At 37.4% G+C, this 13,807-nt stretch overlaps 1 protein-coding gene across 1 annotated transcript in view; it reads right to left on the reverse strand.

The window, feature by feature from the left end:
- IQCH (IQ motif containing H) overlaps positions 1–10,554 on the reverse strand; it is a 96,841-nt gene extending 86,287 nt beyond the window's left edge. Inside the window, exons 1-2 of the mRNA XM_004687511.2 lie at positions 10,009–10,554; positions 9,245–9,311 (exon numbers count right to left, since the gene is read on the reverse strand). Of these exons, the coding sequence (XP_004687568.1) occupies positions 9,245–9,311; positions 10,009–10,554 (613 nt within the window). The remainder of the gene's footprint in view (positions 1–9,244; positions 9,312–10,008) is intronic.
- Between the last annotated feature and the right edge of the window lie 3,253 nt (positions 10,555–13,807).

The following is a 13,807-nucleotide window of genomic DNA, read 5'->3' on the forward strand; positions in this document are numbered from 1 at the left end:
ATATGAAGGCTAATAAAAACAGCAACAAACAATCCCATCTGATGTGCAGTTGCAATATTGTAATTATTGGATTTCTGCATTTGTATAATTCTGTTTTAGAAAGATGCATTGTGAATAACATATATCAAGACTACAAGAAGACAAGAAAAATGTCTAAAGGATAAAGTATGATTAAGAAAAGTGCCTGAGAGCATTCCATGAACACATTTCCTTTCAAAAGTAAAGATAAAAGGCAGTGTGAGATGTCTCATTAAGATGATGTCCAATTTAAAATATAAAGGATGTCTGATCACTTTGTTGCCACATATGCAGCATGCGAGTGAATCAGTCTGTGTTTTAATCAAGTGCTTGCGATCGGTTTGCCAACAAATTACTTGGTATCTCTGTTACCACTGATCAAGAATGCGTGTGAAGTTGCTGTACAGAATTGTGATGAACTGCTTACTCAGTTAACCCTACAAATACCCCCATTTTAAAGACCTGCACGTTAGCTATCTCAGAATACTGTTATAGAAGATCATAAAAAGATCATATGTATCATATGGATACAAAAACATGTTGTAAACTGTAAAATACTATATAAGCATAGCGAATTTGAATGTTCTAAGGAATGTGCACTTCCAAAGCTCATACAACAGCAACAAATTTTGTGACAAGTAACTGACCATGCTACATGAACAGGATACAGTACCATGCACTGCCATCAGCTGGGAGTCAGTTTGCTTATTTGTTTGAAGTCAGATTCCTTCATATGTTTTCTGCAAAGTCAATTTGTTGATATTGAGGTGAAAGACCTCCTCACTGCTGGCAGCATATGTTAAATACCAGAGTGGCTTCACCAGGAAACAATAATAAGGATGTTGTGGCATTAGATTGCTCAGTAGATATAGAAAGTCAGTGTAATACCACTCTTTGCAATATAATCTGTAAGCATATGGATATTTCAAAGGTCAGACTAGAAACACAGGGGGCCTTTACGTTTTCATTTAGTAAACCTTCTACTTCAGCCCTGTCATGTTAAAGATAGGGAATCTTGGGGTAAATGTTTTGTGTCTTGTCCAAGTTCACCTTAAACTATTATTGTATAGTTCAGATATTACACATTTAACTCTTGCGACAAGTATGATTACATAAAATGAGAATGAAGACAACGCTCAACTTGCTAAGTATGAACAGAGAATTCCAGAAGGGGCAGAAAGCCCTTGCCATTTTCCCCACTTTTATTTTCAGTTGTGACAGGCAGGGTAATGGCCCTCCAAAGATACTGGTGTCCTATCCTTGAATCCTTGGACATACAAGTAATCTGAAAATATGGCAGAGGGAAGATAAAAATTACAAGTGAAATTAAAGTTGTTAATTAGCCACCTTTAAAACAAGATGATGATTCTGGATAATTTGGCTAGAACTAATGTCATCACAAGGGCTCTTCAAAGTGGGAAGGTGATACAGGAGCATTGGTGTGAGAAGATGTAACTGTAGGAGAAATGCACAGAGATATGCAATGATGCGGCATAAAGGAGGGAGGAAGGGGCCAGAGCATTTCCTCATCTATTCCTAGAAGGGGGTGACTTCTAGAAGCTGTGAAGAGCAAGGAAATGGATTCTCCCCTAGAGCCTCCAGAAAAAAACATAGCCTTACTAACTCCTTGATAGTAGCCCCTTACGGACTTTGGAACTACGTAACTGTGAAGTAATACATCTCTATGTCTAAGCTTGTGGTAATTTGTTCCAGAGCTATAGCATACAAATATGATTATCTACCTTCCCTTTGTCCCAGTGAGGACCACCCCTTTGAGACATTCTTCTTTTCTTTGACCTCTAACTGAAAGATGAGGGTGGGCCAACATCACTAATAAGAGCTCATAATAAGCAAACAATAAGTATTGTTACTGTTATTTTCTTTCTTGATCTCAGATGAGCCACACTGAAATTCTCAAAAAGAACTTCATTTAAATATAAGAAAATTATTATTATTGTATGCACAGAATTGTTTGTGCGACCAAAGTACACAGCTCCTCCAGCTTATATAGCTGATGGAATCATTATTGGAAGTGTCTGCCAGCTCTTCCAGAAGGGCTCTCAGCCTCCCCACACTGTCATTCTCTTGCACCTTTTTTATGCATTTTTCTCATTTTGTCATTACTTTTTTTGCATGCTTTTAGCATATGTATGTATATCTCTCCTCTCCCATCTACTACTTTTGCTCCTGCAACCAATCAAAGCTCTGGCAGTTCTCAGTCCAGTTAGTAAATGAAGTGTGCCATGAGACAATACTCAAAGAATTTTTTGAATTCCTAGCCCTTTCTCCCCCTTTCTCCTATGTATTTTCACCATTTCTTCTCTTCCTTTCAACATGATACATTTGGGTTTTCTGATCTGGAGAATTCAAAGAATTAAGAATAAATGGGATTTGTACCTTTTCCTAGGTCCTCCCAGCAGATACTAGAACAGTATTGGCCTAATGGGACACTCTTCTTTAGCACTACAAAGAGGAACACAGCCTCTTTCCTCCGGCCATTCCCACCACCTACAAAATAGTCCTAGCTTGACAGTGTTCCATTTGTTCTATATTATTGCCTCTTTTTTTACCTTAAGGAAAGGCATGTAAGAGCTGTCTTTCTGAAAATATCCAACCACTTTTGGTGCTCTATAGAACAAGGATACTCATCAGTGCTGATTGGCGATAATTTCTGTCTTCATTTCAACTGTCATCTCCTTTCCCATCACCAACCCTGTTCACGCTCACACTTCTATCAGATGATAAGCAATTGCCTCTTTGCACCTTGTAATCTGACTCTATTAGGAACACTTTTGCAACTACGGAAGCCCAAGAATATAAACAAGACATGCTCAGTGACTAACCCTCTTTGGGACTGGCATGGGTCTCTGTGACAGACAACTACCATTGCAGTAGAATTACATGTTCTCAAACAGCTTGCATATGATTCTGATGGACTTGTAGTTTCTTTTGTGCCCAAGTCCTATTCAAGGCAGAGAAGGGATTAACAATAGACTTTCATTGATGGAGTAGTTGCCATTTACCTGATTACCAGGGCCTAAGATGATAATCAGGCCCTCCGTTTGACGGAGTGGAGCAGTACCTCTTAACCTTCTTCCCATTTTGAAACATATGATGGTGATGTTCAAGCACAACACATACCGCTAGTGGCATACATAGGGTTACAATAACAGTAGCAGATGCAAGCTGAGGAAGAATGACATTATTACAGAGATAATTCTGAATTGCTTCAATTTATAAAAAAGTGAACCATTAGCCAACTTTGGCACTCTAATAGTAAAACTTTAGGGCAACATGTGACATACTTCACAAATGATTGCATACCAGCATATTGTAGTAATCTAGAGAAATGTGATCTAGACATGGTTATTACCCCCAGGTTTTAATTACTTGTGCAACTGTGAAAGCGCAAGATACTGAGAGAAGAGATAGCAAGAGAGAAGCCTATCTGGGCTCAGCATATGCAGTGCCAGTTTGATGAAAATAAAACTGAAAGTTGTTTAGGGGTAGTTACTAAGGGGTGGGGGGGGCTTGGGAATTTTGTCATGAGAATTTAGAAAACACAGGAGATAGGCAAATATTTATTGAGTTTTGAAAACATTCTCAAGCCAAACTGGTCAGATGGATTATGTGGTTCTGAAAGGCTTCCATTGGAAAAGGTGAGGCCTTTCTCTTTTTCAAACTTTTGTGGCTGACACAGCATTGTATGCAGCTCAAGTGAGAGATTCTCAAAGCAAGTTCCAGAGACCCTTTCAGGCAGTGTGGAAGGTCTGCTTTTCAAACGAATACTAAGATGGGTGATATTTACCTTTCCAATCTTATTTTCTCAAAAAATGATTTTAGATTCCACATTGCAACTAGCTTTAAAAAATTACCATTGTTGAATTTGGATGGAAAAGCAAAGCTGATTATATACATTTATATGAAAAAGCTACAAAATATATAAATAGTCTTCCTTTCCTTTGAGGGGCTAGGTTTTCTTCATTTGCTTCAATCAAAACACCATGTTGCAACAGATTGAAGGCAGAGATAGGAGAATCCAATTATGTTCTATTAATAAATTTGCAAATTTGTCAACCATTATCACTTTTCCTGCTACATTATTTTTCATTTTTGGAAATAAATTTGTTTTAAATAAGTTAGTTAGGTTAACATTGTTAATGATGTTATTATTTTTTTAAATAAATATTTTGGCAGTTTCCTAGTTTTTAATATCATAAATGTTGATCAAACCTGTCTAACCCAATGCTCTGTAGGATCCTCAATAATCATTAAAAGTGTAAGTGTGAGAATCATCGAACAAATGTTTTAACTTTTTTTTTAATGAAACTGAAGGGAGATGACAAAGATTATAGTTTATTTGTAGTTTATAACACTGTTTATATTTACAGTATACACAATGCTCTTTTTAGACCACACCCTAATGTTAGTTTCCTGAAAAGATCACAAGCTGATTTTACTTGACACCCATTCATTTCTATAACTACTGTATTTCACGGTGCAGCATCAGGTAGCACAAGACTAACTGGAAAATGTAATATTACAGGGTAACAGGCGAACTCTGATCTAACAGTGAATGAGTATTTATTTGGATTATTTTGGATGAGCAAAGTATGGATGAATCCAAATATGTTTTAATTTTAACTTGGTTTCTAAAGAAATATCAAAATATAAGTGTACTTGGTTCCCAATTCCAAAAGCTGTAGGTATTTCTGGGAAATTCTGGGAAGATGTTGGCAGTACATCTGTCCCAAGGATCTTGTGTGGCAACACAGATCCATACTTCTTGCCACGTCAAAGCCTGAAAATGCTCTAGAAAGCCCTGATCTCCGAGCCCTTTTGAAAGGAACTTCTTGACTTTAAGTTGTCCATGCAAAAGTGAGAAAATAGGAAAGTGCCATTGTGTTTGGAAGCACAGTGAAAATATGGTTTCAGATAGAATACTCTTGACTATGGCCCAGTGGGGATGAGCACAGAGTTTATGTTCCAGCAGAAGAAAGTGAAGATAAGGAACAACTGCCTCAGGAATACTTGGGGCTTTCTCAGTTCAGTGTATGGGTAGTTGTGTACAAAAATAAGTCTGAATGTTAATAAGTTTGAGGCTTTTGAGACAGGACAGTGTAGCAGAAAAATGTTTTTCATGGTGACAGGACTTATAATTTTATGGAATGGAGTATCTTAGAGACTAGAAGTTGTGTTAGCTCAAAGGGCAGTTTGCTGAAACAATACACAGAAGGGGGAAAATGAAGCTCAACAAATATTCCTTCTAAACATTAACACAATTGGCAATGAAATAAAAGATAACAGAGAAAAGAACTCCCTACCTCAATATATTCCTTGTTTTTTACTTTAAAGGAAGAAGAGCTGTGAGAAAGGAATCTTATCACAGGGGGTTTAATTGACTGGCAGTGGCCTTATCTGCTTACAGCATCTGAGTCCCATACTTGGCACATCTCTTTAATGTCAATATATTTACTAATGCCACTGAGTCTAAGTGTATCATCCAATAATGCACTATAATAAAACAGCACAGGGGTTAAATTGGAAGTGGAGCAGTAACTTGGCCCAAGAAATGGAAGCAATATTAGCTTGTCGGTTTTTTTAGGGCTCTGATTCTTCTAGAGGAATTAAGATTGTTTCAATTCTTTCTTCTTTCTTGTTTGACTGATAATATTGCTTAAAATAGACCCTAGTATTCTAATCCTGCTATGAACCATAGTAGATTTTTTTGTTATAATTATAATTCATTAATAAAAGTGATAAAAATAGGCAATATCCAATAAAGAGATCAGCCTATATAATCTGGAAAGACTATCTTTTTTATCATATTATAAAATTGCAAAGCTGATTTTATTTTTTTGGATAATTATTCAACAGCATCCTAGTTCTCTGGTTGGTTAAAAATAGCTAAAACTTTTGGGAATGTCTGGGAATACTACCCAAAATATATAACCGTCAATCATTTTTTTTACTGCTGCTTATTTCACAGACGTTCCTCTGCAGTGTGCAATTATTTCATTGTTCATATTATTAAGTCATAGATTTAAAAATTGAAGACAAATATTTTATGATCAAAAATGTTACAGAAAGGCCATCCTTTCTGTGATTGTGAGTTTGGAGAATGCCATTATTCCTGTGTATAAAACTACATTAGCAAAAATGTGCAAAATGATGTAAAAATAAACTTTGTAATAAATAAAATAAAATAAAATAAAATAAACTACATTAGCACATATGCAGTTGCCTGCAATTACACTGTGGTATGCAGTCACTTGCTCCTCAACTTACATTTTTCGGGTTCAGACAAGTTAGTGCAGCCTACTACACCCATTCACTAATGGCCAGTTGGGGGCTGCACTAACTAGTAATTATTCTAGAGCTAATTCTCTACCAGAATTGATGGCAAATTTCCCACAGAAAGAGAAAAAGAAGACAAGATGTAAGTTGTGTTAATGCCTACCTGACCCTTACATGCCTACCAACTGGTTTTAATTAGTGGATTTCTCTCACCTCTTGAAGCAAAATTATACTACTACATTCAATAGATTTTTTTTACATGTACTTAACAGGAAAAAAAAAACTTTCATCACTTTCATCTTTATCTATTTCTGTTTTCATGAATTGTGTAGCTAAGTCCCTGGTGCAGAAAACAAAGTAGCCATATTGTGACTAATAGAAATCTTTACGTATTCCCAGGGGAAGTGGTACTCAAGAAAAAAAGGTGCTCCACACTGTTTTGTTTTGTTTTGTTTTGTTTTTACCCCTAAAGGATGGGTTTGAAGATTATGTTGTTAGAATAGGTACAATGACATTACATTGTATTGTTATTTAAGTTTGACTGTCCACCAGTGATTTTATTAAAACCTTAGGCATAAACTGTAGAAACAAATACTATTTAATCAAAGCCCAAATATTATTCTCTTCTGAAAATGTATAATAGGGCTTTTAAAAGACTCCGTTTAAAAAAAAATCTGAGTCTGTTATTTCCCAGAAAATATCCAATTGACACTTTTTTCATTGAAATGGGTTATGTTGTTAAGAAAAATTATTATAATAGGGAAGACTTTCAGGCTTGTTATGCATTTATTTAAACTGAAAATGTATAATCTAGTACACATAATATAAAAATAGAACTAGTTTTAATACTGACTTCACACAATGTTTTCTAATTTTTGTTTTGACCAGGTTATTTTTCTACTTAACTTTTATTCAGAAAGCCCTTTTGGATTTTTTAAAAAAGATTTATTTACTTATGCATACAGAACTGGGGTACAGGCCAGAGGTGTAGGGACAGTGAGAGGATTCACCAGAGACAGAGTGGGGAGCAGAACAGGCCGACTGACAAAGTACACTGCTGAGGGGAGCAGCGGGTGGGTCAGGAGAGGTCTGCCGCGCCACGTGGGTCACCTCTGGGGTAGAGATCGAACTCATGCTGAAGTGGCTTTAGCTTCTTAGTGCCATGCTTTAACCTGCTGCACTACCATGAAGGGCCTGAGCCCTTTTGGAATTTTAAGACCCAGTTTAGATCACTATTACTTTCAAAATTTTAGCTCATTGGAAGCTTCTTTCATTATCAGTACTTCTCTAGGGCTAAGGGATGGTGCATTGTTGGGTCAGAGGGAGGGGAGAGGAGGGACGAAGTTTGTGGAAAGTGTATCTATAATAACTTTTGTACTTGTCAACAATGCAAAATGAGAGTATTGTTTCTTTCTGGTTTTGAATGGCAACTGCAAAGCAAAACTTCCACATAATATCAGGTCAGGTCCACAATTAATTGCAGAAGCAAAAGGCTCCTTGCACTTTATTCTAAGGACTCTAGTCAGTTAATTGGGTCTGCAATTAACTTCTCTGGTCACAATCAATTGCAAGTGCAATTTCTGTGTGTGAACTAATTCTGTGTGCAAAGGTTGTCCCACTAAAACAAAAGTCTGAGTTAGAATGAAATTTAGATCTTTCTTACCTTTCTATATCCTAAAAATTTCTTCTGTGCTCTCCAAGAAGACCAAGACTAAAAGGTTTTGTGCAAAAGTCCAGTATTTGAAAAAATTTTGTACAGGTTCTTAAGATGTAAGTACTCGAGAAGCTAGGAAAGTTTGCCTAACTTTTTTTTTAACAATAAATAACTTACTAACTTAAAGTAGAATCTTAATTATATGATAATGTTAGTTGCTTTATTCTGCTTTTCATATTACTGTTGAAATGTGTTATGTTTCTACATTATACATAAATACACAAACACATGTACTCACACATGAGCCTAAATAAATTGCAATTTAGAATTCTATTACAGTAGATAACCTAAGGCACCACTCTACTTACAAGGCCTTAACAAAGAGCTAATGTGTAATGCAAAGATTCAGTGAGTTCTGCTGTTTGTCAAAACTCTACCAAGTCAGCCTAGGAAATTTGGCCTCACCAAGGACATTTAACACAGTAGGTAGATAAAAAACAAAACAAAACAAGCAAGCAAACCAACAAACCCCAGACATTTTGACAGCAGCACATATTTTTAAAGAACTTCTTGAGCAAATATCTGAAATTCCCAATGTCATTTTGGCATACCTATTTTACCACTGTGTTGCAGACAACAGCTTTTAAGTTCCCCAATTCATAAATGTAATTAAATAATTACATTAGTGCTAATTAACATGAAACTGCAGATTATTTAAGCGCAAAAAACACTATTCAACTTCTTAATTATTCTTGTTCACACAGCATTTCCTTTTGCTCAGGCGCCCTAGGTGCAAATAAAGCATCCCATCTGCTCGTAATTAGAACTAAATAATTTCAGAGAATGTAGCTTATCATTTTGACTGCACATTTGATTAAAAACAGTGTACAAGCAATATCCTGGCTTATTGGCGTAACAGCAACAACACACACAAGCCTATGTTCTTCTATCATTAAAGAAGATCGAAAACATTATCTGTTATTTCAGGGGGAAAAATACAACTTTTTAGTTCATTTCATACAGATGAAAGCGAATTACAGCAAATCACCTCTCCACTGAATAGCAGCCCCCACATAATGACTTTATTTGCTTAATCCCCAAATTAAACGCCGTTTCGAGCGAGGGCCCTGTGTTATTACTCTCATCATGTCGAGAACATTTTCCTGCCGAGACCAATTTGAATAAAACAAGGGGCCTTCCTTGAACTCAATCAAGGAGCCATAATGTGGTGGGTAATAGAGGTTGCTGATAGATTTGCAGGCAAAAGTGTTATACCTAATGATGGGATATGGATAATAGTCCTCCTGGAGGTCCTGATGCGATTCCAGTTGGCTGCCAGATGCTAAAAATCAAGAAGAGCATTGATCAGTGACAGGAAGCTGTAGTGGATTCATCTAGTCAAACTTCAGCTGTTTTTCCACTGTACAGTTAAGCCAGGCATAAATTATATTAATTGATTTAATTACATACTTAAAACATCTTCCCCAATTAATTTAATTAGGTGGCTACATGATGCTACTGGCAGGGGAAGATTAGAGGCAGCTCACTTAATTAACAGAATATGAATGAAAAAAAGAGAAAGCAAACATAAATGAAATTGTGAGCACTAATTAAAAGGCTGTCTGCAAACTTAAATACTTTCTGACAAAGTGGTGACAGCAATGTAGACAAGAGAGGATTTTTTTTTTCCTAGCAAATTAAAGTGCCAGAAGGTATACATAAGGAGAAAAGGTAATGCAGTTAAAACATTGATTTTCTGACAGAACCACCGTAGTCAAAGTGAAGGGACTTTTTTTCCATAGAAAAATTGCAACAGATTTTGCAGGTGCAAAAGCCAGTTTCCCTGTTAGGGGTAAAAAATGACGTACAGACAAATGGAGGGTTTGAACTTCCTACACTGAGGGGAGTGGAAGGCAAGGGAGAGTGAAGAAAGAGGGTGATTAGAGAGAGAGAAGGAAAATAGGGAATGTACTGCAATTGCTCAAGCAAAGAATGTTTAGAAAAAGAGGTCTGCCTTAACAGCTGGCAGCCTTGTGTACCTTGGCTCGAATGTGGAAATTCTCCAGGTGTCTCTGACGTGTTTCCATCAGGATCTTCTTTACTCGCGTCTTATGGCAATGTAAGAGCCACGAAATGGCAATCACACCGGACGCCCATTTCTGCTGGCGGTAAAGGAGGAAGAACTTCCTTGTCTTGTAGCATTTCCATGTCGCTTGGATCTTGTTGGCAGCCACTGACCTCCCGTCTTGGCCCTTATACCTTTGCCCCGGAAGATTTAACAACGTTTGGATGGGCAGTGGGTTTTCTATCACTGAGAGGAGGTCATATTTGGTAAGTTTGTTCTTCAGCTCAAATTCTGGAAGGAGGGATACTAAATTATTCCCTTTTATTTTGACTTCTGGTACTGCATAGTCCCTGAGAAACTTCTCGATGTGCTCCAGGAGAGAAAAAATACTTCCCCAAGACAAACTAAAATGTTGCTTGAATGCTAAGAAATCTGGGGCTGTCTTGTCTATGACACCATTATAAATTACAAAGTCATGTTCCCATGGTAACTTCGAAGTTTTAGGTGTGATGGTTCTCATGCCCTGTGAAGAAAAGTATTGTCAGAGATGGACTATAATTGTGATCCACTTTCAATGACATAAGGCACACACACTACCACTTTACCATTTATTCCTCAATAGTGGAAAGGAATAGATTCTAATTTTGATTTAATACTTACATGAAATCTGGTCATAAAACACATTCCCAGAATATCTTAGAGGTCACTCAGAGTTATTATCATTTTTATTAAAGTGATATAAAAATTTCTCAAGGGAACTGATCATATCAGAGATATGCTTTTCATTCACTTTGATATGGTTTGCTCACCCTAGAATTTCTGTGATTTACATTTTGCAGTTGCGTGCATAGAAGCATATCACTGCTTTCTTGCTCATAAGCCATCCACCAGTCCCCAGAAAAGGATGAAGCCTTACTTTATGGTAACTTTCAGCGTGCTCAAAGCTACCCTGTCTATTTTGGCATTCTGTCAGTTGCTAAGGTTTTAGAGTTCTTCCACTTTCTCTTAATATCCAGGAGTAATTTTTACAAAGAACATACTATTATCCTACTTGCCACTTTCTAGCTTCCACATGATATATGTTCTTTAGTTCTCAAATCTGGCGTCTTCCTAGGGACATATCTAGAGCTGTGGTGGATAGAATCTGACATCTTATAACAGACCCATATTTGGTAAGTTTATATACGTTTTTATTATTTTCATCAGTATTGACTGAACTTTTTAATTCTTGAAAATATACTGTTTTCATTTTTAAATGTCAAGAGGGGTTATCTAAGAATAAAACGATGGGCAGTTTTTCCACTTCTTTATACTTTTCTGTAGAAAACAATCCCATACATTCCAGAATAAGTGATATTTTAAAAGTAAAATCAGAAGAGGTTTGGATAACAATAGCAAGATGTCACACACATTTAAACAAAAGAAAAAAAAGAAGAGTTTGTTGTGTCTGTGTCCATTGTGAAAAGCACTGCATTCCATTATGGAAACCTGTTGCACTAGAAGGGTAGCTTTTTGGCCTTCATGGACTAAATGACACAGATAGATGTCTCAGGTCCTGCCTACTCCTCAGACACTAGGCATCATCTAACTGTTCTGGTTGCATTTTGCTTGGGATTTGATGAACAGAGTTGTCTTTAATATGTCACACTTCCCAGGTGTATAATCCCACCTTTATTAAATGATTGGATTATGTTGTTCTCTGCATTTTAAAGAGTTTTTACAAAACTCAAAGGAAAAATAGACCCAGTTAAGTTAGCAATAACTATTATGCCTCAGCACTGTGTTGAATGTTAGACTAGACTGTTCATCCTTTGTCTTTACTGAACAAATGTTAACATATTAATGAATTTAAGGCAAAAAGCTATATAAGAAAAAAAGTAAACCAAAAGGTATATTTATAGTGAAAGCACATAAACAAACACATCTTTCAACAAGCGTTCCAATCTTTTTCTTCTTTTAGATTCTGGACCATAAAATAACTTCTTATACTACATCTCAAGTAAAAACATTGAAACACAAGTGTGAAGTCCAAAGGGGGTATTTCCTTAACTTTAGAAGTAGACTTAAAAATGGCAGTGAATTTTTGTATACTTTTAACTTAAGACTTGTTCTACACATAAGAATGGTGGGGAAAGCTTTCTTGCCAAGACTCTAGCCCTTTCTGATCTAATTGAGATACCAAGAGTGAATGCAAAATCAATTCCATCTTCTTGGATGGGCAAGAGAGACTTGGAGGAGTCATGCCTCCTTTAGCAGACACCAGTGCTGGCAGGAGGAGCAGCAACTCCTGGAAGAAGACAAGTGGCACATGTTCCAACAGAAATGGCCCGTGGCTATATTTCTGCTTTCCTTCAAGAAGGGGCTCCAAGGGTGGGAAGGAAGAATCTGAGAAGAGTGACGGTGCTTCATCAGTGAGAAACAGACACATAAAACCACAGATGGGCATGTATGGCGCTGGCTGGTCTTGTCAGTCACATGTTCGATCCTGTCAACAACACTCCAAGACTCTACTGAGGCACAGTTATGAACGGGATATTTGCCAGGGAAGCTAGTGTTCTGAGAAACATTAAAATAGTTAGGTTCTTATCTTTGCAGAGAATTATGTAGAGTTGGGACCATATATGAAAATGGAGCACCCTTGGGAGTAGCTTATCAAGGAGAAGATTCTTAAGTCTCTCTGGACAGTGCCGTTTCATGGGGTAGGTCTAGCGTGTTTACATATATCAGCAAATACATTTAAAACCTTTTGAAAGAATAGCCATGGGATGGGAGAATTTAACAGTGGCTGTTTTAGAACAAAGGGATTACACCTCCTTACCTCCTTGGATGATATGCCAGTAAAGACCTGCTCTCAAAGGAAACATACTCTTGGACATCAAATAGACCACTCAGGCACAGGGAAGCTATGGGTTTGGAGTCAGCTAAAGCATAACTGTAGTACATCTGTCACAGAGAATGCCACACTTGGGAGCACTTTAGACTTAGAGCAAGAAAAGACATGTCTCTCAAGAGAAAGGCTTCCCAAATTAAAGCAGTGCATCAGCATTGTGAGATCCATTGAGCAGGTAAAGACAAAGCTGCTTCACAGCCTGCTAGGAATAAGAGCCCTGATTAAAGGTCATGCGTGCTTAAGGTGCCGCTTCCTTCTGGTATTGTTCCTTTGCCATTTATCTCCATGAACCTGTCTCCTTCCTCCCTCCCTCCATCCTCTTTTCCTCCCTTCCTCCTTCCCTCTTCCTTTCCTTCTACCTTCCCTTCCTCGCATTCACTCCTTTTCCTTCCTTCTCTCTCTCCCTCCTTCCTTCTCTCCTCCTTTCCTGTCCTTCCTTCTTCCTTCTTTCCTTCCCTTCTCTTCTGTTCTTCCCTCTTTTTTTCTTTCTCCCATTCTTCCTTCCCTTCCATTCTGCTATTCTCCCTTCACTATCCTGAACTTGTCTACAATTCTTCAGTCCTTCCTTCCTTCCTCTCTCCCTCTCTCCCACCTTCCCTCCTTCTCTCTCCCTTACTTTATTGTATAAGATGTACTATACTCCCAGTGTGATGTTGCTGACTCAGTAGTCAAATAATTTCTTTCTGGTAGAGGTAGCTTCTGTTGAGAGATCCACATTTTCACATGGTTCTTCTTGGGACTCTGGCCATGCTTTTGTGAGATGCCTGCCTACCCTAATTGGCCACACAGAACTCAAACCTCTGGCCGTGGCCTAATTATTAACATCCTGCGCTAACTAACTGAGTCAACTAGCTGGGAAATGCTTTTCTTCATTTGCAAAGTG

The sequence above is a fragment of the Condylura cristata genome, unplaced genomic scaffold (assembly GCF_000260355.1).
Source record: "Condylura cristata isolate star-nosed mole 26May11 unplaced genomic scaffold, ConCri1.0 scaffold00023, whole genome shotgun sequence".
Taxonomy (NCBI): domain Eukaryota; kingdom Metazoa; phylum Chordata; class Mammalia; order Eulipotyphla; family Talpidae; genus Condylura; species Condylura cristata.